The sequence below is a fragment of the Grammomys surdaster genome, unplaced genomic scaffold (assembly GCF_004785775.1).
Source record: "Grammomys surdaster isolate TR1022 unplaced genomic scaffold, NIH_TR_1.0 125951, whole genome shotgun sequence".
Lineage (NCBI taxonomy): Eukaryota > Metazoa > Chordata > Mammalia > Rodentia > Muridae > Grammomys > Grammomys surdaster.
The window spans coordinates 3,609,689-3,632,820 of NW_021620772.1; the positions used below are offsets into that span (position 1 = coordinate 3,609,689).

At 41.1% G+C, this 23,132-nt stretch overlaps 1 protein-coding gene across 2 annotated transcripts in view; it reads left to right on the top strand.

Annotated features, from left to right (window-relative positions):
• Positions 1-23,132, top strand: part of Ccdc171 (coiled-coil domain containing 171) — a 301,438-nt gene that overhangs the window by 58,974 nt on the left and 219,332 nt on the right. Inside the window, exons 8-10 of one of the 2 annotated variants that reach the window (XM_028753630.1) lie at positions 4,855-4,947; positions 7,250-7,410; positions 19,249-19,387. In XM_028753630.1, coding sequence (XP_028609463.1) covers positions 4,855-4,947; positions 7,250-7,410; positions 19,249-19,387 — 393 coding nt within the window. The remainder of the gene's footprint in view (positions 1-4,854; positions 4,948-7,249; positions 7,411-19,248; positions 19,388-23,132) is intronic. The other variant, XM_028753631.1, reaches the window with a different exon arrangement.

Sequence of the window (23,132 nt, forward strand, 5' to 3'; positions counted from 1 at the left end):
AGCTTTGGCGGGCTAACCATGGCACATGTGCAGTTTACTTGGTACTAAGAAGAATTACGGGCGACAGCGCCACCTAGCGATGGCGGACTTTGTCAGCTCTCGTGGCGGCTCCCAACAATGTACTATATAAGGAATTACATACCTGAGCTGGCGACATGGCTCCACACATAAAGGCATCCACTACTAAGCCTAGTGACGTGAGTTAGATTCCTAGACCCCACCACATGGTGGAAGGAGAGAGCCGACCCCTGCCAGTTGTCTCTTGACCTCTACGTATACACACCACCCCAATAATCAAATGTGAAAAAACAAACAGCAAAAAAAGAAAAAAACGCCCAAAGAATCATGTTTGGCTTTATGTGATTATAGAAGCCCATTGTTTTCAGTGTTAGTAAACAGATACGTTATATTACAGTATTTTATGACTGGCCAAGCTATATATAGACAATTAACTTACATGTAGTTAAATTTAAGATTTTGGATTGAATTTGAACTTTAATCAGAATTATGCCACTTATTTGTGCCACTAATGTTGTGCTTATGTTAGAATTAAATATCAGTGACATATTTTATGACTTGTATTAGCATTCTTTGGTATTACAGAGTGTGTGTGTGTGTGTGTGTGTGTGTGTGTGTAAGAGAGAGAGAGAGAGAGAGAGAGAGAGAGAGAGAGAGAGAGAGAGGGAGAGAGAGAGAGAGAGAGAGAGAGAGAGAGAGAGAGAGAGAGAGAGAATGAATATGAATGTGGAGAGACTTGCAGGTTGGTGTTACTATAGCACCCTCTGCTGGACGTAAGAGTTATTTTACCAGACTGGAAGATTAAAAAAAAGATTATGTGTGCATTTATTTAATTATGTGTATCAACAAATCCTACTCCTGGGAGGTGTTTGTTTAAAGATTTGGTTATTTTTTATTGCCTTCCTGTTTTTTTGATAGCCATAGTCGTAATAAACAACATGTAAATTTGTTTTCTTTAGCACATTTCATTTAAAATGAGGTGTGAAAAAAATGTGATCTCCAGCTTATTATTTCAACCTATTTCATTTTTGTTCTAACCTAGAAAACTAGAACTTCATCTTGATGTTTTTGAATGGGAGCCAGATTATTAATTAGTTACTGAATTATATGTATAAGAAATAGAAATATTTTGTTGATTATTTTATTATGTAATTGTGGAATATTCTGTATTTTAATAAAATATGAGAGCAAGATGATAGATAGCTCAGCTGGTTAAAGTTTTTCCCTTGCACTTGATCCCAGCCCTGGGGTATGGAAATGGACAGGTCCCTGTGGCTCCCTGGGTTAACCCGCTTGCTGAGTTCCAGGCTCACTGGCGACCCTGCCTCAACCTCCCTCTAAAAACTTAACATAAACCAAACCAAAATGGCACAGGAAGGTGCTTGAGAAATAACACCTGATGTTGCTCTCTGGCCTCTTCTCACATGTGCATACATGTGTGTACATGTATTTGTGTATGTACCCCCTAAATATAAGAAGCATTATTTTGATAAAAAATATATTTTTGGCACCTGAGAAAAATACTTTGATATTGTTAGACTAATTTTGTTCCTTTGTCTTTCATTTTAAAAATCTTATTCTCAACTCCCATGGACTTTTTTCTAGTCTCTTGATCCACAGGAATCTAAAATGAATATATCGCATATTGACAAAGTCAACTACATCTTGTAGGATTTACATAATTTTAGAAGAAGATTTGTTTATGTATGTATTTTATACATATGGATGTACATTTGCATATCAGAAGAGGGCATCAGATTACATGCAACTACAGACATAGACGGTTATGAGCCACCAGGTTGGTGCTTGGAACTGATCTCAGGACGTCTGGAAAAGCAGCCAGTGCTGTTAACTGCTGAGCCTCGATACAATTTGTTTTTATTATTATAGGTCTTCCCAGGTTATTGTTCACTGTGGTCTGGGCTATGCATAAGAATTTTTCTGCTATACTACACAGCATGGTTTATATCCATAGTTTGTGGAGTTCCTTGTTCTGAGAATATAAAGCCAAATATGAAAGGAATTGTTTGTTTAACAATAGGAAACAGAATTTAGGTCATTGCTTTATCTTTTGCATTATTTTGGTTCTATTTATGTGTGTATGTGGTAGTTTGATGAAAATGGCTCCAATAGGGTCATATCTTTGAATGTTTGTTTCCCAGTTGGTAGACTGTTTAGGAAAGATCAGGAGGTAAGACCTTGTTGGATAAGGTGCATTACTTGGGGGTTGGCTTTCAGGTTTTAAAAGCTCATGCCAGGCCCGGTCTCTTTCTGCCTTCATCCTGTGGGTCAGTTGTAAGTTCTAGCTACTGTTCAAGCACTATGCTTGCTTGCCTGCTGCCACGCTCTCTGCCATGATGATCATGGACTAACCCCCTGAATCTGTAAGCAAGCCCCTCAATTAAATGCGTCTAGAGTATCTGAGTTCAATTCCCAGGACCCACATTGTGGTTCACAACTGTTTGTGACTCCAGTTCTAGGGGATCTGATATCCTCTCTTGACCTTCTCAGACACTAGGCACATACGTGGTGTACATAATTTACAGGCAGACAAAACAATTGTACACATAAAAAAATCTAGCCAGGCTTGGTGGCAAATGCCTTTAATCCTAGCACTATAGAAGTAGAGGCAGGGGCAGAGGGGCAGAGAGGCAGAGGCAGAGGCAGAGGCAGAGGCAGAGGCAGAGGCAGGTGGATCTCTGTGAGTTCAAGGCTAGCTGAGTTTACATAGGGAGTTCTAGGATAGCCAGGAGTATACACAGAAACCCTGTGTGTACAAACCAAACCAGAAACAACAATAACAATAACCAAAACAACACAAAAAACCCTAAAATAAAAAATTGACTATTATCTTGGGGCCAGAATGAAAGCTCGGCAGCTAAGACCATTTGTTCTTACAGAGATGCAATTATCTGAAACTCCATTTTCAAGGAGTCCAAAGCCCTCTTCTGACTTCCATACACACATGCATGCTTGTAAAACACTGAGACTCATAAAACACATCTAAAAAATCTTTGAAAGTGCTATATGGAACATTTCAAGCATTCAGAATGAAAGCATACCGTAATGACCATACCTATGTGCCTGTCTCTTCAGTAGTTATCCCCAGTGGTCAGTATTCATGCCAGCTTGAGTATACTTAAAGCCAATCCAAATAATTTCATTCATTTCAATCCAATTTAATTCATGGATGCTCTAGTTTACATTTCAAAGAGATAGAAAGTTTAAACTATCAGTGCTCACCGTGCATTTGTAAGTAATGATAAGGGCTGGGAGATGGCTCAGTGCTGAAGAGCATTTGTGCTCTTGAGCAGGGCCTAGGGTCAGTTCCTAGGGCCTACATGGTAGCTCAGAACCATCCATAACTCCAGTCCCAGGGCACACAACACCCTCTCCTAACCTCTGAGGGCACCAGGCACACACAGGGCATACTTACAAACATGCAGGCAAAACATTCATACATAAAAAGCAAATCATACAAATATAATAATTCTTTAGTTTGATCAAGTGTTCAAATTTAATCATCTCCCATTTTTGAATTGTCTTGCTTGAATCTTCACATTAGACTACTAATAGTTACTAGTTTCAGTTTTGAATTGAATACTTGATTTCCAAGATAATCTAGTATTAGAGGATACAAATGCCAAAATTTTACCTTTAAGAAGACCATGTTAGCTGGGCATGGTGGCACCTGCTAATCAGCTATGAGGGAGGTAGAGGTAGGCAGATCTCTGAGTTTGAGGCCAGGCTGGTCTACAGATGGAGTTCTAGGACAGCCTGGGCTATGCAGAGAGACCTTGTTTCAAAAATCCATATAGAAGGGAGAAAAAGATGATGTTATAGAAAGTATTCTTTTGTCTTTTTGGATTTATACCATCTCTAGTTTTCATAATGTAATATTTCATAATATATTCATATTATAGTTTTCTGCCTCTGGAGACATATTTTCTAGTATAAGAAATTGTTAAGATATATTGATAAGGAGGGCTAGAGAGATGACCCAGCAGTTGGAAACAATTGCTGCCCAGGTTTGATTCCTGGCACCAACATTGGGTAACTCAACCATTGCCTATAACTCAGATTCTAAGGGGACCCAGGGTCTTTGGCTACCACAGACACTGCATTCACTTGTACCTAGGTTCTCCCTATGCATAATTTAAAGTAATAAAAATAAATCTTAAATAAATATTGAAAGGACTGGGTGTGGTAAAAGTACATTTAATCCCAGCACTCGGGAGGCTGGAGCAGGCACATATCTGTGAGTTCCAGTCCAGCTAGGGCTACACTGGGAGACCATCTCAAGGAGAAAACAGTACTGACATGGTTTTAAAATCTAAATAAAGCAAGTAGCACAGTGTACAAAAGTGCCTTGTAAGCTGTGTGCTTTGAAACACAGAATGATGCAGAATGACTCCTTGGGATGCAGGCCCAAGTGTGTGTCTAGAGAGGACCATGGGGCAGAAGGGAACATGCCAGTCTATGTTCTGTATGGCAGCCACCATGGAAGTGTGTGCTCAGAAAAATAGAGTTTCTTCCTAATTAATTACATATAGACTGTACTTCAATAAGATTAAAAAAGAAAAAGACACAAGGCCTTGGAGCATCCTTCTTGGGCTTTTTTTTTTTAAACACTCTATTCTTGCAAAGTATGACATGTGGGGCTAGATACACCTGTAATACCAGGATTTGAGATGCTGAGGCAGGGGGATCATGGGTTCTAGGTTGGCTACACAGCTTAAGCCATTTGAAGTATTAGTTAGTTATGATTCTGTGTTTAGCATTCTCTATGTGCTTTTAATGCCGATGTTAATGAATTTGAACTTAACTTGTTTTTAGGCAACCACTCTGAGGGTGAGGAAGTTAGAAGAGAATATTGAAGCAGAAAGAGCAGCACATTTGGAATCAAAATTTAATTCTGAAATTATTCAGGTAAGATGCAAGCGTACTTTTGGCATAACTCTTCTCAGATTTGCAGCAGCTAGGAAACTAAGATCTGAGTTGGGAATGGTAGCACACTGCTCTGACACTCGTGTTCAGGGTAAGGGTACCATTTTGGATCTCTGTTAGGGGTGATGTTGGCACACTGTAGCCTCAGGCCAGGGTGTCACCACTGCCTGCTCTTAGGTCTTGTCTTAGGTGTGGCAGCATTTGTACTGTGATGGAAGAACGCAGTGTTCATGGCAGCCCCCAAGGCTTTTGTCAGGATTAGTTGGTTTTCTTTGACCACAGCGGAACGCAGAAGACGAGCCTACCTAAGGACCTTACCTCTAAAGTGTTCATGTTTGTTTGACTCATGCCCCACTCGTGTGGTTTTCTGGTGAGGCACCATATCATGGAGGAAGTACACTCACCTCTCACTTGGTGAGCCAGGAAGCAAGGCAAAAGGACAAGGCAGGTCCCATAGTCCACTCTTGTTGATGCCAGGGCCTCCTTCATGACCCCGCCTCCTGAGGGTCTGTGGTACCACCCGATAGTGCCGTTCTGGGCACGAGGCTTTTGATACTTGGATTGAGCATCCAAATGGCAGCATCTTAAAACACATGAAACATTACCATTTGGCACTTTGCAGGGTAATTAGTTAGTTCTTCGCTTGTCTGTTCATTCTTGTTCTTTTCACCGCTTATCCAGGTTTAGCATTCTGTGTACAGTGGTCTGGGCTTTGCTTTCTTCAGGATATAAGAGCAGTACATTGTTCTTAAAGTGGTATACAGCTGTTCAACAACTATATATCATTGTTTTGAGAAAATGCACTTTGTCTGTTTGTTCTGCTATTGGTAGACACAGGCATCTATTTTTAAGATGTCGTATTCTGCAAAATTTCAAATATATGCAAAAGTTAGCAGATTATTAAAATTAATTCCTGGTACACCCATCACCCAGCTTTAAACCTACCTCAGGCCAGTTATGACTCGTAATTATCCCCCTGCACTGTACTGCTTCCAGATTATATTAAGTGAAATCCAAGTTATCAAGTCGTATCACTATGAATATTACTCTCAGTCAGGGTTGTTCGACTGTGTAGGCTCCTCTCCTACAGTAAAAATGTCTCCAGGGGTAAAGGGCTCTGTTTAAGCTTATTTATTTTAAAATTTGAAATTGCCTTTATTTGTGTATATGTGTGTGCATGTGTGTGTGTATGTGTGCCACAATGCACACATGAAGGTCGGAGAGGACAGGTTGTGGGAGTTGATTCTATCCTCTGTCATGTAGGTTCTGGTGACTGAACTCAGGTGATTAAGCTGAGTGGCAAGTGACTTTACCCTCTGAGCCATCTTGCCAGCCCACGTTTAACCTTATAATGATATTCATGTCTTAATGTTTCTTTTAGTTTTCTAAACCACTTAAGATATTTTATGAAAGAGATGTGAATGCATTAGAAGGCAAAGCATAGCTTTGATAGCGTGGTCCAGCTTCTGCTTCTCAGTTCTTCATTCCCCTAAACTTTGTCCCATTGAATCATTTAAAAAAGAGCCTAAGGTTTTGCTTCTAATTTTTTAGACTTTCCTGCATTAATATTCTATTTTTGGGATTGTAATTTAATTATGTTTCTTCCTTCCCTTTCCTCTCTCCAAACCTTCTCACATACCCCTCCCTGCTGTCCTAATTCATCACCTTTAGTTTCATTCACTGGCGTTGTACGCATAAAAGTATTTCTTTCTATCTATCTATCTATCTATCTATCTATCTATCTATCTATCTATCTACCTATCTATGTCTATATTATCTATATATCTAGGGTTCTAAACCACCTTGTTTATTTTCTTTTAAAATAAAAACAGAAAGAAAGAAATGTTTAGATAAATGACAAAAATCTGTTGTTGATAAAATAGTCTATTCAATTTAAAATGGAAACAAACATTTTTTAGCTTTTTAAAAATTACTTCTCTGTCTAATGTTTGGCTGTGGGTCTCTGTGCCCACCTTCTTCTGCATATATATAGCAGATGTGCAGCTTGGTCTTCATGCGGGTTTCCCCCAACAACTGGAACAGGGGCTGTCCCTGACTCCGTTGCCTGTCTGTGGGTCCTGCTTCCCTAACTGGGCTGTCTTGTCTGGTCTCAGTGGGGGAGGGCGTACCTAGTCCTGCACTGACTTGAGGTGCCAGGGTGGGTTGGTTCTCTGGGAGGGACATCCCCTTTCTCAGAGGTGAAGGAGAGGGGGGCTGTGATTGGTATATAAAGTGAATAAATAAATTAATTAATGGAAAAATGTACTTCTCTGTCATCTGGTAGTTACGGATCCGAGATCTTGAAGGGGCTTTACAAGTAGAAAAAGCCAGCCAAGCAGAGGCTGTGGCTGACCTGGAAATGATCAAGAACGAATTCAAAGAGGTGGAGAGTGCGTATGAGCGTGAGAAGCATAACGCACAGGAGAGCTGCGCAAAGCTCAGCGTGTGAGTATCTATCATACGGTAGAAGTCTAAGTCTGTGTGACGGTGCTGTGAACACTGCGTTCGAAGTTGTGGTCCTTTATATACGGAGGGTGAGCTGCTATTAATGTCTGTGGTGGACCAGGGGGCAAAGGTCTTCATGTGACATATGCAGATGAACCTCGAAGGTAAATATGGAGATGCTCTCTTGCTCTGATGTGTTCTAAGAAGTCCCAGAAATGCGTTTGTACACGGACAGTAAATATCTTAATGCACGTGCATGTTTATTAATATAGCGCTGTCTTAAACATCTTGGATTATAAGCTACATGGGGAGACAATGCTTAGATTTCTTTGAACTTCAGAAATAATAGTAGTTGCAATAATGTTACAGCTGGTGGGAAAGAGACATGCATCATGGTTCAATTTGTACATGGCTACCAGATAATTTCATTTAACTAACCTAACACCCTGCAAGGTAGCTACTTTCTCTTTATCCTGGTGTGTGTGTGTGGGTATGGGTGTGTGTGTGAGTGATATGAGTGTGCATGTGTTTGTGTGTCACATCTGTACATGTGCATCAGGAAGCTGAAGGCTGGCGTGGAGTGTCTTCCTCATTTGCTCTCCATGTTATTACCATGGACCTCTTGAACCAGGAGCTCACTGATTCAGCTAGGCTGGTTGGTCGGTGAGCTCCGGAGAGCTTGCTGTCTCTCTTCCCCCAGAGCTGTACTCAAATATCTTAGCTCAGGCCCTCAGACTTGTGTGGCGAGCATATTACTGACTGAGCTTTCTCCTCTCCCCTTTAATACCAGCTTTTCAGACATGAAAATAGAGTCTTCATGAGGGCGAGGACTCATAGTTCACACGTGGGTGTCAGCATCTGACTCCCACGGATCTCATCCTTTTCGAGCTCAAAAGTCTTCATCTTGAAAGTTCTATGAAATAGTATAAAAGTGGAAGATTTTTAATATTTTTTTAAAAAATTTTGAACCATTGTCCTCAAAATAAGAATCACAACATCATTGGTAGCTTTATTTCCCCCCTCTCTCTTTCTCCTCTCTCTCTCCTCCCTCTCCCCACTTTCTGTGTTTATTCTGGCAGGGTATATCCTGTGTATCTCTGGATGGCCTAGAGCTCACTATCTAAAACTAGCTATGTTGACCAGGCTGGCCTCAAACTTATAGAGATCTGCCTTCCTGTGCCTCTCACTTGGCAAGATTAAAGGTTCATGATATCACAACTAATTCTGTATTCTATTTTTGTATTGAGTTAGAGTCCCACATAACTTCCTGGGTTGGTTGTGAACTTTTTAGTGTAGTGTAGGTAGCCCTCGAACTTGTAAGCTTCTGCTTCAGCCTTCTCAGTCACTGGGATTACAGTCTTGTGCCATAGCTATAGCATTAAAAGTACTTCTTAACCAAGACTTCTTTTTTCCTTTTAAAATTTGTTTTATTTATTACTATTTGTTGGGACTTGTTAGTAGACATCAATAGAAAACTCTGGTGAGTCAGTGTTCTTTCATCTTTATGTGGCTGCAGGGTTTCGAACTCAGGTCTCCAGGCTTGTGTGGCAAGAGCCATACTTGCTGAGCCATCTCACTGGCCCTTTGCTGAATTTTCTTGCCTTTTCTAGGATCATATTCTATATATGTTAGCCTCAGGATAGTTTCATTTATTCTATTTTAGTCATTGGTTGAATTTGTACATTTAATATATTTGAATACTTTTAAATATTCAAATGTATGTTTAAATATTAAGCAGCATAGAAATATATATGAAGAGCTTTTATGAAAAAGCCTAGTATGTTTCTTTAGTTTTGCTTTGATGTAAGAAGTAAACCTGACAAGAAGGCAGATTGGGCTCTCAGGGGTTAAAAGATTTAGAATGATGAGTAATTAAAGATCTTCGGTGAACTAATAAGTTCCTTGCTCTGGCAAAATCAAAGCAGAAGGTAGATGGTTCTCTTTCATGGATGTAGAAAAGTCTCCATAGGCGGGGCTGGGACTTTCAAGATGTTTGTCTTAAGAATGTCTCACCTGTGTCTGTTTGTAGTTGGGCTCCCAAGGAAATTCTTTCCTGAAGTTTTGTTTTTGCTATTATTTCTGTTTTGGAGGTTGGAAGTTTTGCTCAGATTTTGTGTTCTGGCCAAGTGTCAGCTGACAATTCTAAGAACTCACGACCGAGTCCTTTACTTCTTTTATATAATGGCCCTGTTGTTGTTTGGATAGGAAGTATTTCCAAAAAGGCGAAAGGCCTAGTTGGTGGCTGCTTCATGAGGACTCTGACCCAATTAAAGGGTTAATCTGCTGGTGGATTTATGATTTCACATCATTATTGGGGGGGTGGAGGAAGTAGGTGGCTGAGGGTGTGCGTTTGAAGGTTGTAATGTGTCTCCAGTGCTTTTAGGGTTCCCTCTGCCTCCTGGCTACTGATGATGCTTGCGGCTTCTCCACACCACATCCTCTTTGCCATGACATTTCTTCTTACTCTGGGCCCATGAGCAAAGAAGCCATGAGTTGCAGAAACCAGTTATTCTGAAACTTATAAAACTGTGGACATCTTTCTCACTTTTTAATTTAAAATTTTTAACATTTTTATTTCATGCATGTGTGCATGACTGTGTGCCTGTGTGTATGTACATGCCAGGGTGTCCTTGTGGAGGTCAGAAAACAACTTTCTCCGACATGAGGGTTCCAGGGATTGGACTCAGACTTAGCATCAGGTGTTTTTACCCACTGAGTCATCTGACCGGTTCCCTTTCTGCTTTTAAAGTTATTTTATCATTTGTACCTCCACTGTGAAAACAAACGACTAATCCAGCCCCTTAGCTATCTGTTACTTCCATGAAATTGCGTTATAACAATACAACTTAATAACGACTGTAGTACTGACAACTAAGCAATTAAAGCCTTGTGCTCATCAACTGTTCTGCAGATCTTTTCTCTTGTCCCATTGCTTCTTTCCCTGTGTAATGTGAAGGCTTCTGCTTTGTGCAGTATGAGAATGATGTTACTTGAGGGATCAGTGTGTATAAGTGAATGAGTACTGACTGTGTACCCGACAAAAGCATCTTAAGGAAGGATCGGGGGTGATGATGATGATGGTGGTGGTGGTGGTGGTGATGATGATGATAATTATGTTTTTGGTTTTCTTTTCTGACACAAGGTTTCTCTATAGAGCCCTGGCTGTCTGGGAACTTAACTAAGTAGATCAGGCTGGCCTTGAACTCACAGAGATCCATCTTCCCCTGCCTCCTGAGTGCTGGGTTTGAAGGCATGCACCACCATATTAGGCAAGGATGGATTTATTTTAGCTCACTGCTTAGGCTGGAAAAGGTGCAGTGCCAGGACAACTCTTGTCCGTGGTGGAGGAGCGTGAGGTTGCTTGGTCACATCTTAATGAGTCCGGAAGTGCAGGGCTTGGTTTGGAAACAGGCTAGTAGTTAATTCCCAGCATGGAGGGGTAAGGGCCCAGACCTCCATGCTGGGAATTTTAACTGGTTTGATCCTGTGGAGCTGAGTTCCCGTGTGCAGCAGCCATATCATGTCCAGAAGACAATATTCTGAGGATTCTTCTTCATCCTCCAACCCTTACATCCTTCTGACTCCTCTTTTTAAACACGTTGAGCTGTGTACTCAGTGACTTACTCTTAGCACTTGAAACAGTAATGTGTCTGTGCCTTAACTACTACTCACTGAAGTAAGAAGCCCTTTTGTGGCTGGAGAGACGGCTTGGTAGTTCAGAGCATTTGCTGATCTTGTAGAAGACCTGGGTTCAATTACCAGAACATACGTGTCAGCTCACATCCATCTACAGGTCTTCTGGTATATCCATGGTGCACAAACATACATGGAAGAAGTCATCCATAAAATATAAATAAATAAATCTTAGGTAATGAAGCCTTTTCTGATCAGCAGCACAGATCTATTGATGTATATATAAATATTTAGAAGGCAGTTTGACACCATAACCATGTAGAAAAACAGCCTATGACTTCTGTAGCCATGGGTTTTGCCTATGTTTACAGCACTAGGCATGATTTTCCTCTTGTAGAGCAGGCCAAAATTTCAGTGAATAGACTGGATTGTTATGTTACGATTACCTCCATAAATGGTATTGCCACTGTGTACTAGTTGGCACACCTTGGTTGACAGGTCAGAATTGTAACACACAGGGTCCAATGCTGGATAAGACCACTGATGTCTTTTCTCTTCCATCAGCCTGTACTGCACCTTCCAGTGCTAGGAAATCTAACCATCAAGGAGAGTTACCCAGTCATTTCAATATTAATTTTTCTGTGTTCTGCAACCCATGTGTAGTGTCTTCAGCAATAGGGTCTTATATCTAGTTCTGTTAGAAGCCCTAGCAATGGTGGTAGTTGCGTTATCTTGGGTTTCTCTGGAGCTTCTTTGACTAGTAATTTGTTGGGAAATCTCTTCGTTTTCTTTCTATTGCTGTGATAAACACTACAACCAAAGCAACTTGGGGAGGACAGGTTTATTTGGCTTACATGGATGCATCACATCCCAGAGTGGAGGGAAGCCAAGGTAGGAACTCAAGCTGAATGGAAACCTGAGGCAGGAATTGAAGTAGAGACGATGGAGGAATGTTGCCTATTGGCTTGATTTCCACAACTTGCTCAGCTTGTTTTTTATACAACTCAGGATCACCTACTAAGGATGACACCACCCACAGTGGGCTTGGGTAATCGTCACACAATAATCCAATCATTAACTTTCCCATTTCCTTATGGAGATAATTTTACCTAGGGACACTTAAGGAAATGGGAAAGTTGTGCCGAATAACCATTCTACAGCCTTACTTCCTGTTTCTTTAGGGAGAACACTAAGAGTCTCTTCCCAGGGGGTAGGAATAAGGTAATTTAAAGCAGGTGGTGGGATGGAGGGGGTGAGGGGAAAGGGGGAGGTCCTTCCTTTTGGGAACTAAATGATTCAGGCAAACTACAAGCCTGGATCTTCACTTCCAACTCCAGACAAGACAGGTGCTTTCTGGGTCACAATAGGTTGTGCAGAGAGGCTCTTACAGCCACAGGAAGCAAGGAAGTGGAGAGCAGCAGTCATTTGCTGGGCCTTGGGATACCATGCTTTTAGTATGACTGCCCTAGAAATTGGCCTGGACCCTGATTTGCAGTAGAAAGTTGTTTCTATTGTTGTTAGGTTCAGAGCCTGGACCTTGGAAGCCCTAACAAGCTAGGACTAGTCATTTATCTACAGTAGGCCACTTAAACAGACAAGTAATACTAGTAAAGCCAAAGAAAGGTATATATTCTCTATGGCCTTATTGGGCAGAAAGAAAAAGGGGTCTAGTGACTCCTCAGCCCATTTCGGGGTCCTGGCATGAAGGTTAGGTTTAAGTTGAGGGCAAGGAGTAGTTATAATTAAGTAGTCCTTCTCCGGGATGGCCTGCCCATCACCATTGTCTTGGCTCCAGCCTTTCTTGTCAGGTCGTCTGACAAGTTGTCAAAGCGATGTGAAATCACTTTATGAGAGACTTGTTTCCACCTTGGCTGGCACTGGGCTTCAGCCTTTTCCTTTTAGGGCAAGATTCTTGGAGAAACTCTGATATCTTGTGGAATTCCTTGTTTCAGTAGTCTGTAGTTAAAGGAAGGGTCACAAGTGAACTGTTTCTTGAAACAAATTGTTTTAGGTTTATTTTTCTATTTTATGTTATATGACTATTTTATATGCACATGTGTGCAACCCATGTGTGCCTTTATCCACAGAGGTCAGAGGAAGCCATCGGATCCCCAGGAACTGGAGTTCCAGCTGAACCTGGTCCTGTGCAATAGCAATGAGGGATCTTAACCACCGAGCCATCTTCCTAGCCTTGCAACTGTGTGGTTAGCATGTCTCCACTTCTGTAGGGATGCTGTATGAAGAAGGTGTAGGGCATGATTTGATAAAGGGAGTGGGGAATCGGGGGTGGGGGGATTAGGAGAGGAACAAGCAGCTTTCCGACAAGCCCAAATAGTGCTCTGGGTTTCCATACACTCGTCTCACTGTGCTTTCTTCATATTCTTCCATCTATAACCCTTCCTCATCTTCTTCCATGATTGCCCCTTCCTCCACTAAATAGTCTCTGTTTTCATGTTATGTTTATGTGTGTGTATGTAAGCACTGTACATGTGTATTTATGTATATATTTAATTCTGTGTCCCGTAGATGAGTGTAAATGTGACATTTATTGTTTTTTGTTCCTACTATCCTTTCTTATAAATGATGCTTTAAAGAAAGATTTTATTATATGGGATTTTTGCCTGCGTGTATGTATGTACTTGCCTGGTGTTCTCAGAGGCTGGAAGAGGGTATCAGATCTTTGGGGACTGGAGTTGTAGACAGTGGTGAGCTGTCATGAGGGTGCTAGGAGTTGAACCTGGATCTTCTAGAAGAGCAGCAAGTATTCTTAAATGCTGAACCATCTCTCCAGCTCTGGAACCTCATTTTTAGTTTATAGCTCTGAGAGTAAGGAATTTTAGGGTATACACGAAGCACTGATGTAGCAATAACCACTGACAAAGCTATAGAATAAGCAGGACTAGAGAAATGTCAGTGGTGAAGTTCTTTTTTTTTATTTAGGAAACAAACTTGCACGAGTAAGTACTTGCACGAGTAAGTAAGGGGAAAAAGGACTGTCCAGGTTGGGATGGGGGAAGCTAAACCCTTGTTGGCCACCTGATCTGGCTTTGCTGCTCCAGGACAATGCTCTCACAGTTGTGAGAAGCGGCTGTGTGACAGATCACAGTGACCAGGTCCTGGTGGCTGGCACATCAGTAAGGAGATCTTGCGGTGGTTGTGGATGGGATCTCCTGGCAGAATGAGAACAGCTCCAGGTACAGAGCTCCCATGGTTAATGCTGCCCAGAAGGAGCCCAGTGTGCCAGGTCACGCTTCAGCACATATTGTCACTGTCCTGGATAAGGCTGTTAAAGTTGTTTCTTGATGAGAGTTTATTGTGTGGCAGGAAAAGATATGTATGATGCATCTGTATTTCAGAATAATAATTATTAATTATTAATAGTTATTAATTCTAACTCACAGTTTCATAAAAGTGAATGTATCTGTATGAAATCAGCTTAGGTGGAGTATGTATTCCATATCTTTATTACAATTTTTTTTAAGGTATAAAAGGTTCTTTAAGTCTAGAACTTGCAGAAGCTCTTCAGTGATTTTGGATTATAGAGTTTTCACTAGTTATGGTAATTGATTAAGGGCAATAGTGGGGAAAAGGTTGTGGTAAGCCTCAGATCCAGACTACATATAATTTAAAATGACTTAAGGATAGGATGTTGAATGGACTACAGATAAATTTTATTTCCTTGTGTTCTTCAATATTCAGGAGCTTCTTTAGTTTTCTAAATATATTTCTGAAGAAAAACAAAGTATTATGACTTAGCAGCATTGTTTTTACCATTCTTGCTAAAATACAGCCTGAAGAGATGGTTATTTGTTTTTAAAAAAGCAAACTGTTAGCTGAAGTTAAAAAACTGGACCCGTAAGAAAGCATGCTAGCTCTAGGCTTCCTTGTCTTCTCCCCGTTTCCAGCCTCTGGATGTAAGTCCCACCTCTGACGCTTCAGACTCAGGCGCCCCCTCACCCAGACCGTTTCTTTCCTTACACGATTCTTCTGGGCTGGGCTGTTGGAACTATCAGACCCAGCTTCTCTGTATCAGACCAGCTTCTCTGTGTCAGACCAGCTTCTCTGTATCAGATTGCCAACAGAAGGTCAGTGATCCTCACTTCAATGATCTTAGGTTTTTAATTTTTTAAAAGGATTTATTGATTTTTATTTTATGTGTATGGGTGTTCTTGCCTGTGTGTGTGTCTTGACACCATGTACACATAGTGCCTAGAGAGACCAGATCAGGTCTTCTGGGATGAGGCTTACTGGTGGTTGACAACTATTGTGTGAGTGCTGGGAACTGGACCCAGGTCTTCTGCAGGGGCAACAAGTGCTTTTTTCCCCCATAAATTTATTTATTTATTTATTTATTTATTTATTCATTCACTTTACATCCTGATCACCACCACTCCACCCCCCATCTCCTCTCAGCACCCCCATCCCTCCCTCCCCTTCATTTCTGAGAAAGGTGAGGTTCCCCCTGGGTATCAACCCACCCTGACACCTCAAGTCATTGCAGCACTAGGTACATCCTCTCCCACTGAGGCCAGCCAAGACAGCCCAGTTAGAGCACAGGATCACAGGCAGGCAACAGAGTCAGGGTAAGCGCTCACCCCAGTGTAACAGGTGTTCTTAACTGCTGAGCCACCTCTCCAACATCAATCCTAGGTTTTGAATTTTAAAAGATGGCACAACTGATGCATATATTAAATTTTGCATTGATTAGAATAAGTTATTTTTAATTGAAATATTGATCTTTTAAATCAGCTTAACACTTGTGCATAGTTTAAAGAGTAAAACGGCATTGCAAGATTGTGAGAACAGCAACTTGATGCCTTTGTCCTGGACTCCGAGCTTTCTTTCATGTGCGGCCATTGCTTGATTCGTACTGCTGTTTGCTTTGATGAGGCTCACTCTTAACATGGCCTTTTTGTCTTTACCGCCTTTCCATAGGTCAGCCGGTTATTCAATCAGTTCAAGTGTTGGGCAATGTGTAGTCATTTGATTCTTGATCTTTTGTTCATGTTCTGTGGTTTCCTCTGGAAAATCATCTGCATCTGAAATCAGAGGAAAATGGCCCTTTACTTTATAATACATGTTTGTAGAGACGTAATACTCTATAATACGTGATAAAATAATAATATGTATGACTTCTGTGGACTCTCCTCTTGATCCAATATTCAGTAATCTCCAGATCCTAGGCCTGCTGGAAGTTGTTTTAGTCTGGGACTTTGACCATTTATATGTTGGGACTCTTCGATTGACTTTCTGATTTTTATTATTATATTATTATTATTTATTATTATTATTTTTATTTTTATTTATTTTACTCCTCAGCTTCCCCTCCCCCCCTAGTCCCTTGTCCTCTCCACCATTCCTCTATCCAGTCCTCCATTTCTTTTCAGAGAAGGGCTGGCCTTGATGGATATCAACCAGCCATAGCATATCAAGTTGCAGTTATGAATAGGCACCTCATCTTATATTAAGGCTAGACAAGGCAACCTAGTAGGGGGAGAGGGTCCCAACGGCAGGCAACAGAGTCAGAGACAGCTCCTGCTCCCACTGTTAGGAGTCTAACAAGATCAAGCTATACAATGGTAACATAAGTGATGAGGGCTTAGGCCAGTCCCATACAAACTCCCTGGTTGGTGGTTCAGTCTCTGTGAGCCCCTATGGTCCTAGGCTAGTTGATACTGCAGGTTTTCTCTTGGTGTATTTGACCCCTCTGGTTCCTACAGTCTTTTCTTTCCCTTTTCTGCTGGATTCCCCAAGCAGCTGGCTGTGGGTCTCTGCATCTGTTTCCATCAGTTGATGGGTGAAGCCTCTCTGATGACAGTTGGGTTAGACACCAATCTATGAGCATAGCAGAATAGCATTAGCAATCAGTTCATTGACTTTTTTTTCCCAGTTGTGTTTGGGTCTAGCCTATATGCAGCTTCTGGTTCCTGGCCACCCAGGCAGTGTCAGGGGTGGGCTCCCACTCATGACATCAATCTCAAGTTGGACAGGTCATTAGTTGGCCATTCCCATAATTTCTGTGCTATCTTTACCCCCTAAAAATCTTGTATGCAGGACAAATTATAGGTCAAAGGTTTTGTGGCTGGGTTGGTGTCCAATCTCTCCCCTGGAAGTCTTGCCTGGGTACAGCAGATGGCCCATTCAGGCTCCGTACCCACCATTGCTTGGAGTCTTAGTTAAGGTCACCTTCATCGATTCCTGGGAGTTTCCATTGCCGTAGGTTTCTAACTTGTCCCAGATATGCCTACTCCTACCCCTAGTTCCAGTTGTCTTTCCTAGTACTCGCTCCTTCTATTCTCCCCACCCTCCACTCCAGTCCAGTCCCTTTCCTCATCTACCTGTGATGTCTGTTCTGTTTCCCCTTCTCGGTGAGATTCATGTGCCCCTCCGTCCATGTATCTGTTCTTTACTTTGATTCATTTTCATTGTTTGCTCTACTTTCCAAGATGTTATAAGTATAGCAAATACATTTTCTATACACTTTTATTAGATTTAGCTAGTTTACCTTGGAATATCTCTGATTCAAAAAACAACATGCAACACTTGTTTGCATTGCAACCCGAGGAAAGAAAATCTATTTGGAGTATGGGCAAGTATCATAAAAAAATTAGCTTCTTATTTTTCCTTTAGCCTGAGCATGGTGATTTTGTCATAGCGTCATCGTAGTCTCCCATGTTACAGCTCAAAATGGAAGAGATGGCTCTACTGGAGTTACAAGGATGATCTCAGTGACAGTAATGGAATTAATGTTATTCATATGCATGTGAACTTTCAAAGTGCAACACTTAGGAGCTGCCTTCCATTATATGTACACATGAGCATACACAGCGAATGGGATAGATCCTCCCCATAATCTCAGCACTTGGGAGCATACAGACGAGGATCACTGTGAGTTTAAGGCAGTATATTAGATTACAAAACGAGTTCCAGGCCAATATAAGCTATACATTGAGGCTCTTCCTACAAAAGAAAACAAAACAAAATCAATGTAAACAGTTTAATACCAGTCTGAATATTTAAATAGTAAAGCAGATTTGTTTTTTGTAAAGATATTTAAGTGTCCTTGTTGTAACACAGTCCAAGAGTGGAGTCATGTGAGACTTCTGAGTGCTTGTGAGAAACTCTAATGAGTCTGTGACCTCAGTGTCTTCCAAACATAGCATTATTCTTTGATTGTGGCTTCATGCTCCTCCCAGGTGTAGCAGATAAGAGTGAGCTTTCTTCAGCTGTTGTTAGTCATATGTCTCCATGGAAACATCTTTTGCCACCTGTGGCTTATTCTTGTGATTGAACACCTTACTCGGGTGACTCTTCTTAACTCCCAGAATACCAGTTGCCTAATGCTCTAAATAAAGTCGGCTATTGTATGACACTTTTGTCACACCTTTCTAGGCCCCACTCTCCCAGGTTCACACTGCCAACTAGAGCCATAAACATGTCCTCAAAGTAAGTGAAGTACATTTTGATTTTTTTCCTTTTTAAATTTTCTGTACAGCAGCTCTGTCCCATTTGGAGGAATAAAAACATCTGCTTCATTTCTGTTGTATGTTAATAACCTTATCACTAATTTTAAGATAATTTTCTTGGGGGCTCAGAAGACGGCTCAGTCAATAAGAGCACATGCTCTGCAAGTATGAGAAGCTGAGTTTGTATCCCCACCACACATGTAGGAGGTCAGGGATGGCTAGCTAGCCAAAACCAACGAGCCTCTGGGTCAGTGAGTGACTGTAGGAAGACATGCTGTCCCACTCTTTCCTCTGTGAGCTTACAGTTATGTTCATTTGCATCCTCATGAGCTTGTAACACATGCGCTTCAGTGCTTGTGCACACGTGCGCGTGTGTGTGCGCGCACACACACACACACACACACACACACACACACTATCACTTTTGAGGCAGTTTCTGAGCTGACTGAATTGAGATGGGTGGATTTTGTTCATCAAAAATAGTATTGAGACTTCATCAATACTATCCTAGTCTCTTTGCTTATTACCTTGGACACAGTACAGATATCTACTGCCAAAGGGAAAGTGTTAATCCCTTAAAGTCTTTCATTCAAGAGTGTATAAATCTTTTAATTTGAAAAAAGGAAAAGTGGGCATTAAGAAGCCTTTTGGCATATAAACATAATACACAGAACATCACCGACTTGTGTGAAACAGAAGTACATCTGAAAAACCTGCTCTGACATTTTTAACTTTTCAGATTAGAAAGAGAATATTTCTCCCAAAACAAGAAACTAAATGAAGAGATCGAAGAACAGAAGAAAGTAATTATAGATCTTTCAAAGAGACTCCAATATAATGAAAAAAGTTGTGGTGAGCTACAGGAGGAACTTGTAATGGTAAGGATAAAGATAAAACCCCTATGGCAATGGCTTTATTGGGCCATATTTGATGTGAAGCAAGTTTATCGCCCCCCTCCCTGCCATGTATCATGAGATGATAGTGTGAAAGTAATTTCAGTGACATTGTTAAAAATTTCAAACTGGAAGTACTGATTTCATCAAATACATACATAATAAAAAACTCACTATCTTGGAACAGTTGGGAGAAGCTGTCTAAATTAATAACTATTCTGAATTATAGAATATTTTATAATGTATTCAAGGGTTATTATTTTTCCTTTCTTATTGAAATGCATAGAAAAATATTATCTAGGCAGAGGATAATTAGGACTTACTAAATAGATTTGATAATTTTAGTGACTTCATTTTCTAATCATTTTGTGCATTTTCATTACATCACATAAACATCCAATCAAATTGATTAGTGAGAGCACACCATTTTTTTATTCTACAGTACTGATATGATTTTGTGAACTACCCTTTGAAAAGTGCCACTGTCTCTCTGTGACATTAGAATCCATCCAGCTTCTTGTCGTACAACCCAGGTCTCTTCATTTTGAGTTTAATGTTAACCTCTTTAGCTGCCTGTTAATTTGTCAGAATTCTGCTAGCTCTTTAACACGTTTTCATAATTTTTACTTTTCAGGTTATATTCTTGTCTTCATGTTGACTAAAATGTTCTTTGTTGTCCGTTAACCAATGCCTGTGTATCCTGTAAGGTTGGCTGGGAACCACAGTGGGGGAGAAGGCACAGTTGGTAGTAACTCTGTACTTCCTCAGCCCTTGTCTCAGCATGCACACTTCCTCAGAGAGTTGGCTTCCCACTCAGCTGAGTTATGAGTTATGTCCCGCAGCTCTCAGAGATTTTATACTGAGGAGAATGGATATTAAATTTCCTTTTCAGAAAGATAAAAGAAAAGGTTTGTTAAGAATTAGTGACCAAATCAATGCTTTCCAAAAGAAGGGTAATTGTGAGATTAAATTAAAACTCTTTAGTATTTAAACATATTTTTGAGATTTAAAAGAAATTGTGTATGTATGGGTTTTGGCCTGGATGTATGCTTATGCATTACATCCATATAACCTTTAAGGAGGACCGAAAAGGGTGTCTGATCCTCTGGAACTGGAACTAGAGACAGTTGGGAGCCATCGTGTAGGTGCTGGGAGTCGAGCCGAGGCTCACCGGAGAGCAGCAGTGCTCTTAACCTCTGGGCCATCTCTCCAGTATTCAAACGTTCCAACATTATGTACATTCTCTCTTCATCATGAGATAGTCAGTATGCTCGGATTAGGGGGTGACTGCTTGCCTTGTGAATCATTTGTCATATGAATGTGGGATTTGGGAAGTTAAGACATTCATTGAGATAGGAAACACAGATACCATGGACTGTTCTATCCCCCCTAACCCCCCCATGATTTGTATTTAAAGTCTTGCATCCTAGGCAAGCACTTGTCCACTGAGCTGTGTTTTGTGCATGCCCTGGTTCTTAACTCTTAGTTCAAAACGATGGCTAGGTGGAAAAGACTATCTTAGGGTGGCTGAGCTGATTGCTGCGTTTGGTCTGCTTCCGTACTCAACATTGTTCTCAGTGCTTTGGAAAGTGGGTCAGAGGGTAGGGTGCAGAGTTCAGAGTTCAGATGTTATCTCTGATCTAAGTTGCACAGTTTCTCTTAGTTCTGGCCTGGAGCTCTAATAACTAGATTAAAAAGCAAGATTTAACTTAATTCACTACAGAGTTGATGGATATTTTGTGATCAAAAAATTTACTTGGTTTCAATAGATTTTTATTTTAGTTTAACTTTTACATGTTGATGGATAGATAGTCTAGGGCAAGTTGCAGCCATTAGAAACCTTTGTTTGCTTGGCATTCTTCTTGGTAAACGCTATTGCTTTGATAAGGGTGCTGAGAATTGTAGACCAATTGTTTCTTTGAAACTTGATAGGTTACTCTCAAGCACTAAAAGCAGTTGCAGAATTAATGAGATGTTACAAAAAATTACTGGGTTGCCACCTAAGCGATATACTGTTTCAGGTTATATGGTTCAAATTAATAATATTTTCTCTTCCTCCCTCTCTCAAATCCTTTGTATCTTATTCTTATTGTTTATTTTAAAGTTAGCACACAGTGATGAGTTTCTGTGTGTGTTATTCTTTTCGTGTTATTCTTTTCTATTGCTATAATGAAATACTCTAACAAATTTGATGAGGGAGTCATGGCAGCAAGGCTTGAGGGAGTTGGTCACATTTCATCTGCAGTCAGGAAGCAGAGTGATGACTGCCTGGGATAAGCAGGAGCCAGCCCAGGGAGTAGCACACGGTAGTGGGCGGGTCTTCCCACCCTAGCGGACACACAGGAGTGGGCGGGTCTTCCTATCCCAGCTGACATACAGGAGTGGGCGGGTCTTCCCACCCCAGCTGACACCTCCAGTGGGCGGGTCTTCCCACCCCAGCTGACACACCCCAGTGGGCGGGTCTTCTCACCCCAGCTGACACACAGCAGTGGGCAGGCCTTCTCATTCCAGCTGAGCCTTATCCCTCATCACCTATTAGCAAGATCTGATAGTCAGATTAACCATCATAATTTCATTTTAGCATTTTCATGCATATATCATTTTGTCTTTTTCTTTTGTCTTACTCTTTTCATCTCTTTACTTCCTTTTCCTTTCCTGTTACCTTTCTCTTTCAACATTAAATTTTTGTTGTTGTTAATTTCTGTATCCCGAGGCTTGAACCCTTGAGTGTTAGTCAAGTGCTGTACCACTTGAGTTTATATCCCCAGCCCTGAAGCTTTTTGCGTTTTCTGCTTCTTTTAAAGTTTCCTTTTATTACTGTCGTGTGTGTGTGTGTGTGTGTGTGTGTGTGTGTGCGCGCGCGCGCACGTGTGCGTGTGCGTGCGCGCGCGCGCGTGTAGGTCAGAGGACAGCTTTTGGATGTTGGTTGTTTCCTTCCCTTGTGGGTTCTTGGGAGTCACACTCCTGAGAGCCAGGCTGGGGCAGCTGCTCTCTGCCCTGAGCGATTGTGCTGACCCTAGTTAAAATCACTGTTCTGTGTTTCTTTACCTAACTGTATTAGAAAACTTAAATATAATTTACTGACAAATTAATTGAATGAAAATTCTATCGTTAATAAGTATATTTTTATTTCAGCAAAGTTATTAATTTATTGCATTTCCTAAATTTCATTGTTATATTCTTTTGAGTTTCTTATTCCTCTGTCATTGCTGTCAGTAAATCTTGATACTCTGATAATAAAGAGTAAGTCAGGAAGCTGAAAACTAGTGGAGTTTTGTATTATTTGTTTCTGTTAATACAGTTCATTTTCACAGTTGAGCACACACACACACAGATGTATATGATGCATTCTGATGATGCTCACTCCCACCCTTGCATGCTTCCTTCCCCATTGCCGTCAACCCCGCTCTCCTTATAAGGGCCTCTCCATGTCTTTTGTTTAGCCTTGTGACTCAGTTTAACCACACCTGTCCACATGGATGCCAGTGTGGAGCTATCCTTTGGAACACTGGGCTCAGCAGTAGCTACACAATTGAAAGACAGTTACTCTCTCTCTTCCAGCATTTCAAAGTAGCCAATCCATCCCCATGGAGTAATAGGTCTCCAGGAGCCCCTCCTCCATCTGAGTGATTGTTGACAGGCCTAGTCAAAATTCATCAGTCTAGGTGCACGCAAGTGCCCTTCCTGTGAGTTCTTGATTGCAATGGCCATGTCATGCCTATAGGATAGC